General features: G+C 32.7%; 3 protein-coding genes across 4 annotated transcripts; all 3 read left to right on the top strand.

Annotated features, from left to right (window-relative positions):
- Positions 1 to 411: 411 nt before the first annotated feature.
- LOC131633495 (glucan endo-1,3-beta-glucosidase 11-like) lies at positions 412 to 4,265 on the top strand. Its single transcript, XM_058904212.1, has 3 exons — positions 412 to 800; positions 1,466 to 2,493; positions 3,718 to 4,265. The coding sequence occupies exons 1-3, from the start codon at positions 749 to 751 to the stop codon at positions 3,799 to 3,801; spliced, it is 1,164 nt and encodes a 387-aa protein (XP_058760195.1). The 5' UTR covers positions 412 to 748; the 3' UTR covers positions 3,802 to 4,265.
- A 1,477-nt stretch (positions 4,266 to 5,742) lies between these two features.
- Positions 5,743 to 7,202, top strand: LOC131633503 (early nodulin-like protein 14). The gene is made up of 2 exons (XM_058904220.1): positions 5,743 to 6,122; positions 6,216 to 7,202. The coding sequence occupies exons 1-2, from the start codon at positions 5,912 to 5,914 to the stop codon at positions 6,614 to 6,616; spliced, it is 612 nt and encodes a 203-aa protein (XP_058760203.1). The 5' UTR covers positions 5,743 to 5,911; the 3' UTR covers positions 6,617 to 7,202.
- Positions 7,203 to 13,201: 5,999 nt separating this feature from the next.
- Positions 13,202 to 14,978, top strand: LOC131633483 (uclacyanin 1-like). Of its 2 annotated transcripts, XM_058904204.1 has the most exons (4): positions 13,202 to 13,595; positions 13,688 to 14,146; positions 14,252 to 14,545; positions 14,585 to 14,978. In XM_058904204.1, the coding sequence occupies exons 1-4, from the start codon at positions 13,412 to 13,414 to the stop codon at positions 14,773 to 14,775; spliced, it is 1,128 nt and encodes a 375-aa protein (XP_058760187.1). In that variant the 5' UTR covers positions 13,202 to 13,411; the 3' UTR covers positions 14,776 to 14,978. The 2 variants fall into 2 exon arrangements, with proteins under 2 accessions (XP_058760187.1, XP_058760181.1); XM_058904198.1 differs by having other exon boundaries at positions 13,207 to 13,595; positions 14,252 to 14,978.
- Positions 14,979 to 16,687: the final 1,709 nt, after the last annotated feature.

Raw genomic sequence — 16,687 nt, 5'->3', positions numbered from 1 at the left:
AAATGTACAAAATATTAAAATATTATATATATATTTTTTTAAATATATAAATAACTTTTCTGTTAAAATTAATAATATTCTTTACAAAATTTATACTATAAAACTCAAATAATTTATGTAAAAATAAAGGTTCGGTTATAACACCTCAGTTGATGATTATGCAGAAATATTAGATTGCAATCATTATTCTCAAGTATGACTATCTAAAAAAAAACTTTGAGATAGTTCTAAAATAAACCTTTTCATAAATGTTCATTCTTGTTTGGACCATTTCTTTAACTTAGTTTTTTAAATAATATTAAATATAATTTTAAATAAATTAGGATTACTTACAATGTAAGATATTTTCACATATGAAAAAAAAAAACCCAACTTTAACTAAAAAAAGAAAAAGAAAAAGAAAGAAACACACCAGGAACGCACGAAGACGAACCTAGAATTGAATAGACCAATAGAAAAAGCTACACTTCAGTTGAAACCTCTCATTGTTCTTTTGTTCCGCGTTTTCTATTTCTGTCTTTATAAATACCTCTCAAATCTCACTCTTAATTCCTCTTTTTCTTCCCTTTTTCACTCTCAAATCCTTTTCTCTGCTTTACTTTCGCATCATCAAAACGCAGTGTGAAGAGTGATAGTGATAGTGAAACGCTGCTCAACAAAAATTAAAACCGTTTCTTCTTTCTCTTATGGATTGCCCAAGGAGAACGAAGATCAAATTTGGATCACTCATTTCCACTATTTCATCATCATGATTTTCCGGTTCTTTCATCCTTTTCTTCTTCTACTCTTCACTCAATTTGGTACTTTCTTTATTTATTTATTTTTTTGTATATATTTTTCTTTATTTATATGTTTTTATGATTTTGATTCATCGTTTTGAGTTGATTTGAGTTGAATTGAATTAAGATTATGATTTTGCTAATATTATTGCTTTTTTTTTTTTTTTTAACTTTTTCTTTGTTTTTGTTTTTTTTTTCTATCTTCATGTCAATTAAAATTGGACTATAGTGAATTTTCTTGCTTTCTTACCTTTTAGGTTGAGATTTTGATTTTTGATTTTTCTTAAAAATACATCTATTTATTGTGTTCCTCTTATGCTATCATTATGATAACATTGAAATTGAGGAGTGTCCTTACTTAGTTTAGTATATGTATGTATGTACCTGAAATTCACCTGGGATGGGACCACGGTTTCTTCGATTCGTATATTGGTTACTATTATTGTTTTAGTTCTATCAAATGGTTGCTCAAATTATGGATTGATTCAGTGTTGTCAAACAGCGGCTATAGTGTTGTGGCTAGTGTAGTGGAATTTGGATGAATTGTTATCTTTCCGCGATATGCGATTTAATGTGAAGTGTTAAATTAGATATAACAAATCGCTATTTTGTGTGATCCACGATTTATGGCATCAGATGGATTTTTTTCGTTTTGGAGGTCTAATGTTATTTGTTTGGGTTTTCAGCGTTGCTGCAAGCATTTACTGGAACCTATGGTATAAACTATGGGAGGATTGCCGATAACATTCCTTCGCCTGATGAAGTTGTTACGCTTCTCAGAGCTTCGAAAATAAGGAACATTAGAATCTATGATGCTGATCATAGTGTTCTCAAGGCTTTTAGTGGAACCGGTCTTGAAATTGTTATTGGAGTTACCAATGGACAGCTGCAAGACATGAGTTCGAGTGCGGACCATGCTTTGAACTGGGTTAAAGAAAACGTGCAGGCGTTTCTTCCCGAGACACGAATTGTTGGAATTGCTATCGGAAATGAAGTTTTGGGTGGGTCTGACAATTCTTTGTGGGGGGTTCTTTTGGATGCTGCGAAAAATATTTATAATGCTACGAAGAAACTTCATCTGGATAAGCTAATTCAGATTTCTACCGCTAACTCATTTGCCGTTTTTAAAGATTCTTACCCTCCGTCCTCTTGTAAATTTGAAGATAATGTTAAGCAGTACATGAAGCCGCTATTAGAGTTCTTCCAACAAATTGGATCTCCTTTCTGTTTGAACGCATACCCTTTCCTAGCTTATGTGAGTAATCCAGCGGATATTGATATAAATTATGCTCTTTTTCAACCAACAAAGGGAATTTATGATCCAAAGTTTAAACTGCATTACGATAACATGCTCGATGCTCAGATTGATGCAGCTTATGCTGCTTTGGAGGATGCTGGATTTTATAAAATGGAAGTCATAGTTACGGAGACAGGGTGGGCCTCTGCAGGAGACCAAACTGAACCTGGAGCAAATGTAACTAATGCGAGGACGTATAATTATAACTTGCGCAAGAGGCTTGCAAAGAAGAAAGGAACGCCGCATAGGCCTAAAAATGTTGTAAAAGCGTATATTTTTGCAATCTTCAACGAGGATTCGAAGAATGGTCCTACCTCCGAGAGAAATTATGGATTGTTCAAAGCTGATGGGAGCATATCATACGATGTCGGGTATCATGGACTTAATGCTGGATATTCATCTCATTTGTCTCTTAAGGTACTATAAATTTCATTTGATGCTATATTGTTTAGTTTTATGCTCATTTACAACTTTTCTAGCATAGACATTGTATAAACTTTTACTATACTTAGACTACCTTATTGGAAACTATGTATCCTAGTTTCTAAGTGTGTATGTTTGGTTTATGTATCCTAGTTTCTAAGTGTGTATGTTTGGTTTCAGCCACCCATAATTGATTATGGGTGTGTAGAATTGATTTTGATATGTTTGATTGTTCTCCCGTAGAATTTTGTATGCTTTTCAGAATTGATTCTAATTGAAGGTAGGATTTATAGTTTTTGTGTCTAATTGTGATTTTTACACTGAAATTTCCTATTCAACTCACTTTTGCTGAAATTAACATAAATCACTTTATATTCAACTCACTTTTAACCTGAATCAATTTTACAAAATCAATCCATTCAAAATCAATTTTCTTCACTGCAAAACGAAACACACGCTAAATAAAAGAACTATATGGTTTAGGGAATTGAGTGGAAGTTTGGGCTTCTCAAAAGTGCATTTAAACAACTAAAATATTAAGAAATTTGACACACAAGTTGGTTGTATAGCATGTTTGGTTTGGCTTTTGGAAGAGTCAAAAGCAATCATAGAGGTGTAAAATTGATTTTGGAGTGATTTTTAGGTGTTTGGCTCTTCTAAAGTAGAATTGATTCTGCCTCCAGAACTGATTCTACTAGAAAGCTAGAATTTGTAGCTTCTGAGTTTAAACTTGATTCTTACATTGAAATTTGTTGTTTAATTCACCTTTACATAAATGTATCCAAACATAAATCAATTATGCTAAACTCAATTATGTTAAAATCAATTATACCAAACCCAATTCTGTCAAACACACACGTAACAAACTAATACTATGACTTACTCTGTCAAGAATTTGAAAAGTTTTGCGGCGTAAAATGTATTTTGCTGTATTCTTTCGTATTTGTTTGTTTAATTAGTGTTGTTAATAGCACCACTATGTTGTTATTATGCATTAGAATTTGGGGTAGTCAATGCGATATGTCAACCTTGCTTTTTTGCAGTATAGTGGTGTGTTTTTATATATCCGTTATAGCGGTATGTTAATGAATAGCGGAGTTGTGTATTTAATTAAAATTGACAAGTTTGCACTTGCATTAATACTTGTGAATTAAATTGCTAAATTAGGAGTTTGAAACCATGTTAAGTATTCTTATCTGGTTTTTACATGATTTGCAGGATATCAATAATCAAGGTCTGTCGCAGTCTTATATGATCACCACGATATTGTGTTTATCAGCTCTGATACTGATGATTTTCTAGAGTTAATTTCCTTGGCAATGAAGTGATTTTCTTGCCTCGGCTTTACTTGCTCTGTCAGTGTAGATCAAAATTATGCCATTGATGATTGCCATATTTCATAAATCAAAATCTGGAAATTTTGATGTATTTTATTCATATTTAGAAATCGCATAATCATAATTATTTCTTCTCATAAAACATCATTCCCTATCTTTACTTGGTTCAGATATAGAACTTTTCAGTTTTAAGTATATACTAAATTGTGAACACTTCAAATGTAAGTTCATCAATTATACTCTCTCTGTTCTATTTATGTTGATCAAATCAAAGCCCTTATGACTTAACATATAAGGACAAAATTGAAAATGAATTGTAGGTGGGAAGAAGCTTCTTTTTGTAAGTCACATTATGAGTTGTGATCTATTGTCACAAGATAGAGAGAAATATAATCCTCAATAAACTATCTTGTATAAATATGCATTTTAATTAACTTTGTGTCTATGTTTGATTGTGTTTCCTTTTTCACATGCAAATTTATGTTCAATTGGTTGAATATATAGTTAATTTAAATAAAGTAAAAATTGTAATTGATCACATAGTTGAATTAATAAAATTTTGATCATGAAATGTATTGTTCAATTGAGTTAACTATGTTTTAGATGTGATTAAAAAGATATGCGATAAAAAAATAATATCTAAATAAAAATAAATTATATTCTCATTTTGGTTCAATGGAAGAACTAAAATATATTTTAATAAAAGCTAGTTGAATGATAGGGATACTCAATGCCAAAATTACTAATCAAATTAAAAGCTTTAAATTTATCTTTAAATTTAATTTTAGAATCAAAATCAATTTTACTTAAAAGAAACATTTAAATATATCAAAATGTTTGCACACATGCTTCAAGATATCTACTGTGATCTCTGCTTCAAGATTATTATTAAAGCAAAACTAATTAAAATGGAATAATCTACCATAGTTTTTTTTTTCTAACAATTTTTTGTGGGAGATTTTCAAAACAATTGAATAAAAAAAATCTTCCATATCTTTAAGTTAGGTGGCATATCAGTAATATATATAGAAAATTTATTTAAAAATAAATTATAAGAAAAAAAAAAATCAAATAATTGAATGATAGGTGCTTCTAACCAAACTTATATAGTGGAGTTCTCTGAAAACTAACTTTAAAAAGTTTCTCTTCTAAAGTATGCATTTTCAAAGAAAACACTAATAAACAAATGAATAAACTATTAGGGTGTGATCTTTAATGAACAAATTAAATAGATACGTATTGATATCCCTTTTTATTTCATGTGATGTATTAGTTAAATTGATGCAACTATAATCTATTGCTAAATATTCATTTCCTAAAAAATCATCTATTATTTATGTATTTTAACTGATAAATATAATATGAGAGTATGACTCATTTTATTTATGTTACTGTCATGATGTATGTATGATGTCTAACATGTTGAACACTAAGCTATTTTGACTCTGAGCTTATAGAACTTAAAAACAACAATGCACATAACTCAACTGTCCTATAAATCATATTATATTTATATCAGAATAAGAATTATAAAATTTCTTTCTTCTAATTCTAAAATCTAAACTATTCAAGTAGTCATGGGAATGATAAAATATAAAAATTGCGATGTATAAGCACAAGTGTATATATTTTAGAGGCATTTTTTATGCTATTAGACCATTTCCATCCGTTGACATTTTTTGCAGGCTGAGATGGATGTAAAAATAGTATCAGTCAACTATTATCAAGCGGTGATGAAAACTAATAACACACTATCCAACTGTCAAAGGTTGTTTATATTAGATCAATATATATAAATAAATATGTGTATGATGTCGGACATATATCAGTGTTCAACATAACATTAAATAAAAATATGTTTGGTGTTTGACATATATCAATATAAGATACGACACCGAAACGTTGTAATTATGTTTAATTTATGTTAAGAATGCTTACTTTGAATTAGCCTATATTACTTTTTATATATGAAACAATCAACACAAATGGTGCATTATTAATGCATTTCTACTTACTCTTTCTCTTCTAATACACATATGGGGCTCAGAATCAAGGAGCCATAAATCATATGCAACATGACACACACCAATAAAAACATGTTTCAAACAAAAAACACGACAATTTTCATTGTAATCATTGTGGTTACACTGTCACTACAAACCTCAGAAGCTGAAGATTACACAGTAGGAGGAGACACCGTAGGTTGGACCAGTTTTCCACCTGGTGGTTCTTCCTTCTATTCCAAATGGGCTGCAAATTTTACATTCAATTTGAACGACAATCTAGGTAATTTAATTAATCACAAATTCATTTTTTTTCTTTCTATATTAAACTTTTGAAGTCAAAAATAGTTGTAATATTATTGGTGCCTTTTTTCAGTGTTCAACTATGAATCTGGAAGCCACAGTATTGTTATACTAAACAAAGCTAACTATGAAAAGTGTAATGTAAATGATGATATTCAAACCTTTAACAAAGGACCAACAAAAATAACCTTGGATCGAACCGGTGATTTCTACTTTAGCTGTAGTTTATCAGGTCATTGCAGCAGTGGCCAAAAGCTAAGTGTTAAAGTCACAGACAATGCTTCTTCTGATATTTCACCGGCTGAAGCTCCACCATCACTAAGTACTGGACCAGGTTCTACTGCTATTGCTACTCCACCACAGAGTTCAGCTTCAGCAACACCTATGGCTGCTACCTTCACTCTTCTCCTCATTACTATTGTCTTCAACTTTTTCTCAATTTTAAATGCATGTTTTGATTCGCGACGAGATTGACAGAATCACAGTGAACCATGGTGGTTTCTGGAGAAGCTAACACCTTAAGCTTTTCAACAAAAATATCGTGTTTGGTATGAATATGATATGAATAAACAATATTATTATTATATTATAGGCTAATGAATACATTAGCTTTTTACTAAAGTCTTATCTTTCTACTAATGAAAAACTTAAATTGAATTTGCATTTAACAATTGGTTTTTAGCTGTATGATAGAACATATGAACATGGCATGTTCACATGTTATTTTGACTTTCAAACAGCTAAATTACATTGTAACAATATACAAAAATATGAATGTGACTTGATGTATATATCAATAGAAATAATAAAGCTATAGTAGAATATAATTAAGTGGCAGTAATTAACTTTATAAAATGAAGTCAACTATTTGATGCTTAGCCTCCACTCTCCTACAAATTGGACTTCTCAAGACATGCTCAAAGTGAAATACAGGACATCATGATAATTAATCATTTTTAAATAATACAACTAGGAGTTTTTTTTTAAATTCAATTATGCTAGACTTGGTGAAAATTAACACTAAGATTAAATCAGATTTGGACGTGCTATGCTCTCCTTCTTAACTCTATTTAAAAAATCAAGCAAGAAAATTTACGATTTAGAAAGAAATTCAACACTACTACTATTTTCAAACAAACAAAAAACTTCTAAATTTAAATAGAGAGAAATATTTCAAGTGATGTTTCATTTATTTAATCAATGGAATTGGAATAGACAAAGGAAGAGAATTTCAATTATAAGTATGAAAAGTAGCTTATCATAAACATAATAATAGTATACTTTTTTTCTGTCCATATATATATATATATATATATATATATATATATATATATATATATATATATATATATATATATATATATATATATATATATATATATATATATATATTTGTAGTAAATAAGTTATTTGGTACAACAACTCAACTTTGGCTTCTCATTTTAAAACAAAAAAAAGTTGTATAGGGTGTTTTAGGTTAATTATGAAATGTGGTCAATCAAACGCAACTGAAAGTTTAATCGGTATAATCATGAAATTTTGAATGAGTTAATTGGTAGTTAATTGCACTTGCGTGTGTGCATGTGGATGTATGCTTTATGAAGTGGGCTTGGGTCTTCCTGTCAGAATTGAAATCCATGATCTATTTCATTTAACACATGTGGCCTTTGGGGGTATCAATCAAGGGGAGAAAATTGTCTTCCCCCATAATTTGAGGAAGAATCAATCTTCCTTCACTCTCACATTTAGGATTAGGAACTAGAGAAATTGTTTCTATTGCTTTCTAGTTTGGCTCAATGGGTCCTTTATAAATACCCTAACCCTAGAATAAGGGAGGGCATTCACTTATTCCAAAAAGAAAACACACAGAGTTTTTCGTAATTCCACCTTGAGCATGCTTTCTCTTAACTATTGTACCTTTACGTAGTACAATTGACACTCATTGTGGGACCCTGACAAAACTAACCTATACCATACGCACATTTCCATCACATACCACCTCAATCACCATCCTCAAGAAGATAGCCACACGAGGCTTCACGTCGAATGGTAGCGGGTCCTGATAACAATCAAGCTTTGGAATAACTGTGTCACTACTATGGAAGAAATGAAAGCTGCTATATATCAAAGAATTATGCCACCACAATCAAGCTTTGGAAGACAATGTTGTCAACCTGCATCAGCGATAGTAGGAGGTTGAACTCCTTAAAGAAATCGATTCCTGGACTTTCATCCTCTTTTTGATGAAATTTAGGGGGGTCTCATGTTGGAAAATTTGAAACCCTTCTCATTGGCAAAGTTTCACAGAAAAATCGACCCTCGTGACCATGTCGCCTCAATCAATATGGATATCATCGACTCCAGCGACTCTGAAGGGCAAGCTTCTCTTTACCACCTTTAAAGACACCGCAATGAGTTGCTACATAAGCTTACCACACCTTTAAGGATGCTCTAATATGCATGTAAAATGCAATTTCCATTCTCATTAACAAATTTCTTCTTTTTCGTATAGTTTTTTTAGTGCATCAACTTAAAGCTATATCATCTTAGTTATATTTTATTTTTCTGGTTTTACTTTGTTTGCATACTAATATTCACTGGTCTTGTGTTTTTCACGCATGAACTCTTGTCTCTTAGTTCTGAAGTTGATCAAACAGATATTTCTCTTTCATGTTCCTTTTGATCTTTTGTCTAGTTAACTATGATTGGTAAGGGAGATCCCAAACATCTTATTTCATTGGCTTGATGCATATTTTGGTTCTTTAACTTAATTTAAGGTTTCACTTTAGTCCCTTATTCAATAAACGTTACGTACTGGTCCTATAACAATAGTTTTGTTAGTCAACTTAATCCTTTCCGTTAAATATTGGGGAAAAACGTTAACTTTAGCATATGTGGCAGTCTAAGAGGTATTGTGTTATTTGACCCGCTCTTTTTTGAATATTTTGAATTTGGTTATTTTGTGTTGAAACCTTTTGGTTGTCTCCAAACCTTTCGGTGTTATTTCATTGTGTTTGGCAAAGTTGTAACACCAAAAGAAAAACAAGATAAACCCAACTTCAGAGGGAAGTTTCTGAACATGTGCTACATACAAAGCCAAACAACACTTTCCATTACTCCCTGTTTTGAAAAACTTAACACTGAACATAAAAAAGGCAAAAAAAAAAAATAGGGTTTAAGAAAACACAATGGATTTCACACCAGGGACTAGCATTAAATCACCGATTTTTCTTCTCAATTACCTTTTGATTCCTACAATATCAAAGAATTCCAAGAGCGACTAGCACGTGAACTCAAAGTTGGTCTTCACCCTCTAATGGTTGTTCGCAAACACTTCAAAATCCCAATTATTGTTTTCTTTATGCCTATAGTTCGTTGTTTGTTAAGTTGAAAGTTTTGGGTGGTGGGTGTATATGTTATTCACCATAATCTGACTTAATATTTTAGGTTGTGAGTATTTTTAATTTGATATTATGTCAAACTTAGTGATCCTTTGAAGATATTGAACAAATTAAGTTTTAGGGGGTGTTTTTTAAAACTTTTGTTGAGGTTTTGAGTAAGATTAGTTTGCTTTGATTTATCACTATATCTCCCAGAATCTTTCAATTTGACCTTAGAGATTATTTTGATATATCACTATGCTTCCCATGATCTTTCAAATTGACCTTAGAGATTATTGTAATTGTTGAAGAGTTTATTGAATCACATATCCATGTTTTGGGCAGTTATGTTTTCCATTCGAATGCGACCATGTACATCTCGCTAAAAAGAACCAACCCACAAACATTTCTACCCAAACTACGAAGCTATGATTTTTTCCATTGCACGAGGTAGTGCTTAGGCACAAGAAGCAAAGTCTTGGTGAGTCCAATAAACTAAAATCCAAAAACATTTGTCCTTTCTTTGCCTCTTAAAGTTAGGACGTAAGTAAATATCACGCTAATGTTCAATCACGAAACTAACTAAATGGATCTCATTAAATACAACAGATGTGAGGGGTGCTAATACCTTACCTTTGCATAAGCGACTCCCAAACCCTAATTTATTTGTGATTACCATCTTATTCATTTCTCATTTGTTTGAGGATTTTATCGATATTCCCCTTTCCTTTTGGAACAAATAAATTTTGGTGGTGACTTTGTTGTATTTTGAGTGTGTGATGCACTCGAGTATTTTTTATGCCACGACAGTAATCAAAATTGTTCTCTTGTCCAGATTGATTTCGTGGGATTGGTTTGGAGTTAGAACTAAGGGTAATGTTATTTGTAATAAGGCTCATTGGTTGTTGAATCCCTTAAGTTGCTTTCCATAGTCGGAAGATTTTTCTCTATCTAACTTGTTTCTCTTTTGTAGTGGGTTGCTCACTCCCTTATACTCAAGTTTAATATTGATCTTACCGGATCAGAAGGATCGTCAAGGTCTCCAACATGGTGGACTTCTGTGAACTAAGGGGTGTACCTGCAAGGTACTCCGATGCCTAAGTTAGTTTGAGAGCAAGGAGAGCAAGTACAATGGAGATAGGTTAGAGTGAATAATGAATACCTAACCCTCTAGTGAAAGAGGGTATTTATAGCCCCCGGCATTGGGCCAATATTTCCTAATTGGGCTAAATCCATTTGAGGCCCACGTGCTAGGAAACTGCCAGAATCCCACGTGGTAGGGCTGAGTCAGCAAATAACTTATATTCTGGATAAATGGAGCGTATTAAATCCCTTAAGTTGCTTTCTATAGTCTGAAGATTTTTCTCTTTCTAACTTGTTTCTCTTTTGTAGTGGGTTGCACACTCCCTTATACTCAAGTTTAATACTGATCTTACTGGATCAGAAGGATCGTCAAGGTCGGCAACATGGTGGACTTCTATGAATTGGGGGTGTACCTGCAAGGTACTCCGATGCCTAAGTTAGTTTGAGAGCAAGGAGAGCAAGTAGAGTGGAGAGAGGTTAGAGTGAATAATGAATACCTGGGCCTCTAGTGAAATAGGGTATTTATAGCCCCCGACGCTGGGCCAAGATTTCCTAACTGGACCAAATCCATTCGAGACCCACGTGCTAGAAAACTGCCAGAATTCCACGTGGTAGGGGTGAGTCAGCAAATGACTCATATTCTGGATAAATGGAGCGTAGGGTTCGGAGCAAGCTTCCCGAATTCCTCGTTAGTGGTGTTGACCATGTGCTCTTCTATGAGCACGTGGGATTGTTGCTTATAATGACCAATCCATGTGTTTATTGGGCCTGGAACGGAGTTGGGCCTGTTCGGCCAAGGGTAACGGACTGGGCCCATTCGGTCTAATCCTAAGTGTTGGACCTGCTCGACCCAGACCAGAACAAATACAATTCAATTTCTTATAAAAAATGTTGGACCAAATAATTAAGAGCATTATATTGAAAGTATATAATAATTCATTGCATTGTATAAGCTTTTGGGAGCAAACTGATGAGAGCAAATTAAAATAAGCACTCTGGAACTGCAGGAATTGGGTTTTAGAGGGCGTAATCGATTACGTGAAAAGGCGTTACCGATTACGGGAGGAATTTTCAGTTTTGCACTTCTGTTTTGAGTAGGCGTGACCGGTCACAACATTTGGCGTGACCTAACCGATTACGAGCCCGTTTTTGGGCTCTTTAGCTTATTTTTTAAGTTGTTTTGTATTCGACTGGTTTTACTTAGCTTATATAAGTACCCTCAAGTGTAATATTTGTTGTTAATGTCAAATTCACTTCTCGTCTCAATTACTCTCTCTCTCTCTAGCATTTTTCTTACTTCATTTTTTTTCAATTATCACTTTTCTCCACTGATTCACCAACATAATTAACATAGTTTGTGTATGTTCCACAAAATTATAATTCTATTAAAACTAACAAAATTTATTCATTTTGTTGTTTAATATTAGAGTTTGACCTAACTCATCCTTACAAAACTGGTTGGTAAGGTGAGGAGTGTCACTCGATTTAAACTCTTTCAATACTCTATCTCCAACCAATGTGGGACTTTATGATCTTCCTAATACACCCCCTCACACCCAACATTCTCTTTGGGCTTGGTGCGTGGATATTAATGGTGGGCAGCCCATGGTCTGATCGATAGGCTCAGATATCATATTAGAGTTTGACCTAGCTCATCCTTACAAAATCGGTTGATAAGGTGAAGAGTGTCACTCTATTTAAACTCTTTCAATGCTCTATCTCCAACCAATGTGAGATTTTAGGATCTTACTAATATTTAGTGTAAATAATGTTTAAACGACAAATAGAAAGGAACTCAAACAATAATACTTAATACTTTATAATTAATTTTTAATATTTACTCTATTTTCATTTCGAGAACACCCTGGCCTTAAAATTTTAGGCACATCTATTTCTCTTCTACATTCTTTTTCATGAAAATTATGTAAACTAAAAAGTTTTTTTTATTGTTAAAAATAAATTAAAGAAAAATAAGTAAATGTAACCCCAAAAAAGAATAGTATTACTAAGTAAGTAGATTGAGAGGACCGGTTCCTTTTCTTTTGGGTCTTTGTTGAGACGACTTAAATAAATCTTTCAAATAAAATAAATTAAGAATTACTTATTTCAAACAAATATTTATACTAATAGCAAAGTTAATTATAATATATTGTCTTAAAAAAATTAGATAGTTAGTAAGAATCGACTAGCAACTCCTTTAAAAATCTAATAACTCAATTAAATTATTTTTTAATAAAAAGTTCTAATAAAAATTACGCAACAATTTCATCATTTTGAAGCAATAATACTAAAAATAAAAATAAATTAAAATCAAATAAAGTAGAATAAAAACGTGTAGAAAGATTCAATAATTGACTTTGACTCCATGTCTATTGCTCTGTCTCATGCAAACGTTACAAGTCAAATTGGTTTGGTAAACTTACCTCATTAGTCTCTTCCCACGCGGCTACCCATTTTCTAACTTTCTTTATACTTCCAAGTCTCAAATTTCCGCAAATCTAAACACTAATTTCGTTGACCTAACAAATTACTGCATGAAAAACAGCACACACCCCCACACCGCCTTAAACAGTTAAACGTCACCGTTTGATCCTTCTAGTTGGTTTGTTTTTTGTCCATTATCTTGGAGCATCAAAATAACACGCTCTGTATAAACGCAACCTCTCTTTTTTTTCCCTATAAATACAAACCAAAACACATTTCATTTACAATTAACTTCTTCCATTTCGGAACAAAAACAACAAACTCATATTCCTAGAAAACACAGGGGCGACCCAAACCTCAAAAGAACACACTACACACAACCATGGCAAGAAACCTAAATGTTCTTGTTTTTGTTCTTCTTGCAATAGCAAATCTTCTCCATGGTTCGTTAGCTCAAAAACGACACGTGGTTGGTGATACCACAGGCTGGACTATCCCAAACAATGGTGCTTCATTTTATGTCAACTGGGCTTCAAAAAATACCTTCACAGTAGGCGACACTCTTGGTAAGAAACAATAGATCTACTAATTCAGTCTTTGTCGTTTCGATTCGTGTAATTAACTAATTTTTATATATATTTAAAATTTGATTTTGCAGTGTTTAATTTTCAAACTGGAGGACACAATGTTGCTAAGGTAACAAAATCAGCGTTTGATGGTTGTAATGGAGCGAACACACTTTCTATCTTAACAAACGGTCCAGCTACGGTGACTCTGAATGAAACGGGACAACAATATTTCATTTGTACCGTTGGAACTCACTGTTCTCTTGGTCAGAAAGTTTCAATTAACGTTGTTAAAGCTTCAACTTCACCTGTTTCTGCTCCTAAACCCAGTGCTTCTTCTCCACCAAAACAAGCACCAGTACAAGCACCAACACCAACACCAACACCAGCACCAGCACCAACCACCACTACTTCCCCAGCTTCAGCACCTGTTACTGGACCTGTCACTTACACAGTTGGTGACAAGATCGGATGGACTATTCCCTCTAACGGTGCCGCTGCTTATACCGCTTGGGCTTCTGGCAAATCTTTCAAAGTTGGAGACGTCCTTGGTAAGTTATTAACTAGAGAGGCAAAAAGTTAGATATATTATATATACCATATTTTGTGAGATATATATATTAATGAAAAATTTGAATGTATTTATAATGATGCAGTTTTCAATTTTCCGTTGAATGCACACAACGTGGAAGAGGTGACAAAGGAGAAATATGGTTCTTGCAGCTCATCTTCTCCGATTGCAACTTTTAGCAACCCACCGGTGAGAGTCACACTTAACAAAACTGGTGCTCATTACTTTATCTGTGGTGTTCCGGGACACTGCTCTGCTGGACAAAAGCTCTCCATCAATGTTGGTGGTAGCAGCAGCAGCAGCAGCCCCGCCACATCACCTTCTCCGGCTGCTTCATCACCTTCTCCATCGGCATCATCACCTTCTCCTGCTTCATCACCTTCTCCATCGGCATCATCACCCTCTCCTGCTTCATCACCGTCTCCTGCTGCCGGTGCTACTCCACCTTCCTCCTCTGCTTCTCCTCCATCGTCTCCTACCGTTACCCCTGCTACTCAGTCTCCAGGTGGTTCTGTCAGCCCTCCTCCTGGGGACTCCGGTGCCGCATCTCTTGGAGTTGCTGGATTATTTGTGGCTATTCTCTCGGTTGCTGCATCATTTTTCTGTTAGAGAAACGAGATGAGATCCTAGTTAGGAGGATGGATTGTTTTTGATTTGTTGGTGTACGTGATTCTTTATGTTTCTTTTGTGATTGAGTTTTTATTTGGGACATTATACAATGATGTTAGGTTGATGTTCTTCTGCTACAGTTTTGGTTTTACATTTTATTTTTATTTTTTATGAGAATAATAGGTGGTGTACGGTTGTGTTAATATGCTTATAAATAAATAAATAGTTTTTTTGAAATAAATATCGCTGTATTATTTATTTAATATTAAGATCATTGTCTTTATAATTACGAATGACTCTTAACCAATTATTAAGGGTGTTCACGGGTCTCTTCTAGTTTGGTTTGACCAAAATTAAGTTTAAGTGAGGTAAATAACCATCACTTATTTGTGGATTGAATTGATTGGATAGTAGATTTTCTTTTACAGGTAAATGATTTTTTTTATTTCCTTTAAATAATTTGGATTTCGTTTTTAATTTTTTAAATATTTTTTTCAAATAATAGTGTCTCTAAAATTCGTCGCTAAATTAGTTAAAATTAGCTACGGATTATATATAAATTCGGTATAAAATTTATATAAAAAATATAAAATGAGGATCAAATGGCACGTGGCCTCCATGTCAGCATATTTGCCACACTGACAGTTCCACGTCAGCTCTTTTTAACAGACATAATTAATAGGAGACACTAAAAGTGTGGATGAAAAATTTTAAAGAAACTATTTTGAAAGAAATATTTATAATGACTAAAAACAAAATTTAAAATCTGAAATATTTAGAGGAACTAAAAAGTTAATTAAATCATTTTAAATGATATATTATATGTTTTTTTAAGTGTTTCAAAGCTTGTTTTTTCTAAAAAAGTTTACATATTACCACTTATTGTAAGGGGAGGCAAAATAGACGGTGGTTCGTCGGGTCAGTCCGTACATCCGGAAAAAAAATGGCTGGTTAGAATTTTGGGCCGACTATCCACCAAAGTCCGCCCCGTCAAAATCCGTCATCCGCCTAAACTCATCTTGCAAAAGTTCGCCGCCCGTTAAAGCCCGTCTCACCTATATGTTAAGCTCGTCTCGTCTTAAGTTCGTATTTTTTTTTTATCAATTCTAGTAATTCAAATTTTTGATGGGTTATTTTATACATTTATTTATAAATATACGCAATATTTTTTTAGGTAAAATTTATTTAAAAGATGCTTTATAAAAAAATATTCTAAAAAATAAGTAAAAAATTTAATTGAAAGGTAAAAAAAGACTCTTAATCTATTAAGAATGATAAATAAATAAATAATTAAATAAATAGGCAGGTAAGTGCGCCGCTCGCCAATCCACCTCCTTGACGGAATGATTTTTATACCCATGTTACTTGGCGGATTTATTCATCTCACTCTCTTTTTGAAGGGCTTTAGACTGGATGGGGCTGACGGTCTATTTTGCCACCTCTAATTATTATAGTGTCAAATATTTAAATATATAAAAAAAATATTATAAAATTACTTGTAAATCGAAGTTGTATTACGTTATTATTTTTGTATTTCTATATAAAATTTGGAGAAAGAAATTGATTCTTGACATGAAAAATATATATTACAATATTATCTGTAATTGTAAAAAAGTATTTACAACTCAAATATGTTATTTAAAAACTTTTATTAATGATATATATGTCAATTATTATAAAATAAAAGAAGATGTTTATCTATTTAATAAGAACTTATGTGATATTAGTGTCATTTTAGTATATTTTAGAGGAGATGAATATAAGTTCCCCTACTAAAATAATAATAGTCAGAGTGGTACAATATGTAGGATGAATGTGATATAGGTGGGCTGAATGCATATACGTGGGCTGAATGAATGACTTTCTAATAGACAAAGTGGCAGTAACATTCTCTGGCGGAAGTGGCAATCAC

Source organism: Vicia villosa, linkage group LG1 (genome assembly GCF_029867415.1).
Source record: "Vicia villosa cultivar HV-30 ecotype Madison, WI linkage group LG1, Vvil1.0, whole genome shotgun sequence".
In the NCBI taxonomy this organism is placed as follows: Eukaryota; Viridiplantae; Streptophyta; class Magnoliopsida; order Fabales; family Fabaceae; genus Vicia; species Vicia villosa.
Note: the sequence above shows the minus strand (reverse complement) of the source record. Positions and strands in the feature narration are given on the sequence as shown.

Bases quoted from the DNA above. Each gene is read 5' to 3' on its own strand.
- LOC131633495 (XM_058904212.1), top strand. From the start codon at position 749: ATGATTTTCCGGTTCTTTCATCCTTTTCTTCTTCTACTCTTCACTCAA. The intron at 801-1,465 runs GTACTTTCTTTA...TTGGGTTTTCAG, and splicing joins TCTACTCTTCACTCAATTTG to CGTTGCTGCAAGCATTTACT. The intron at 2,494-3,717 runs GTACTATAAATT...CATGATTTGCAG, and splicing joins CATCTCATTTGTCTCTTAAG to GATATCAATAATCAAGGTCT.
- LOC131633503 (XM_058904220.1), top strand. From the start codon at position 5,912: ATGACACACACCAATAAAAACATGTTTCAAACAAAAAACACGACAATT. The intron at 6,123-6,215 runs GTAATTTAATTA...GCCTTTTTTCAG, and splicing joins CAATTTGAACGACAATCTAG to TGTTCAACTATGAATCTGGA.
- LOC131633483 (XM_058904198.1), top strand. From the start codon at position 13,412: ATGGCAAGAAACCTAAATGTTCTTGTTTTTGTTCTTCTTGCAATAGCA. The intron at 13,596-13,687 runs GTAAGAAACAAT...TTGATTTTGCAG, and splicing joins CACAGTAGGCGACACTCTTG to TGTTTAATTTTCAAACTGGA. The intron at 14,147-14,251 runs GTAAGTTATTAA...ATAATGATGCAG, and splicing joins CAAAGTTGGAGACGTCCTTG to TTTTCAATTTTCCGTTGAAT.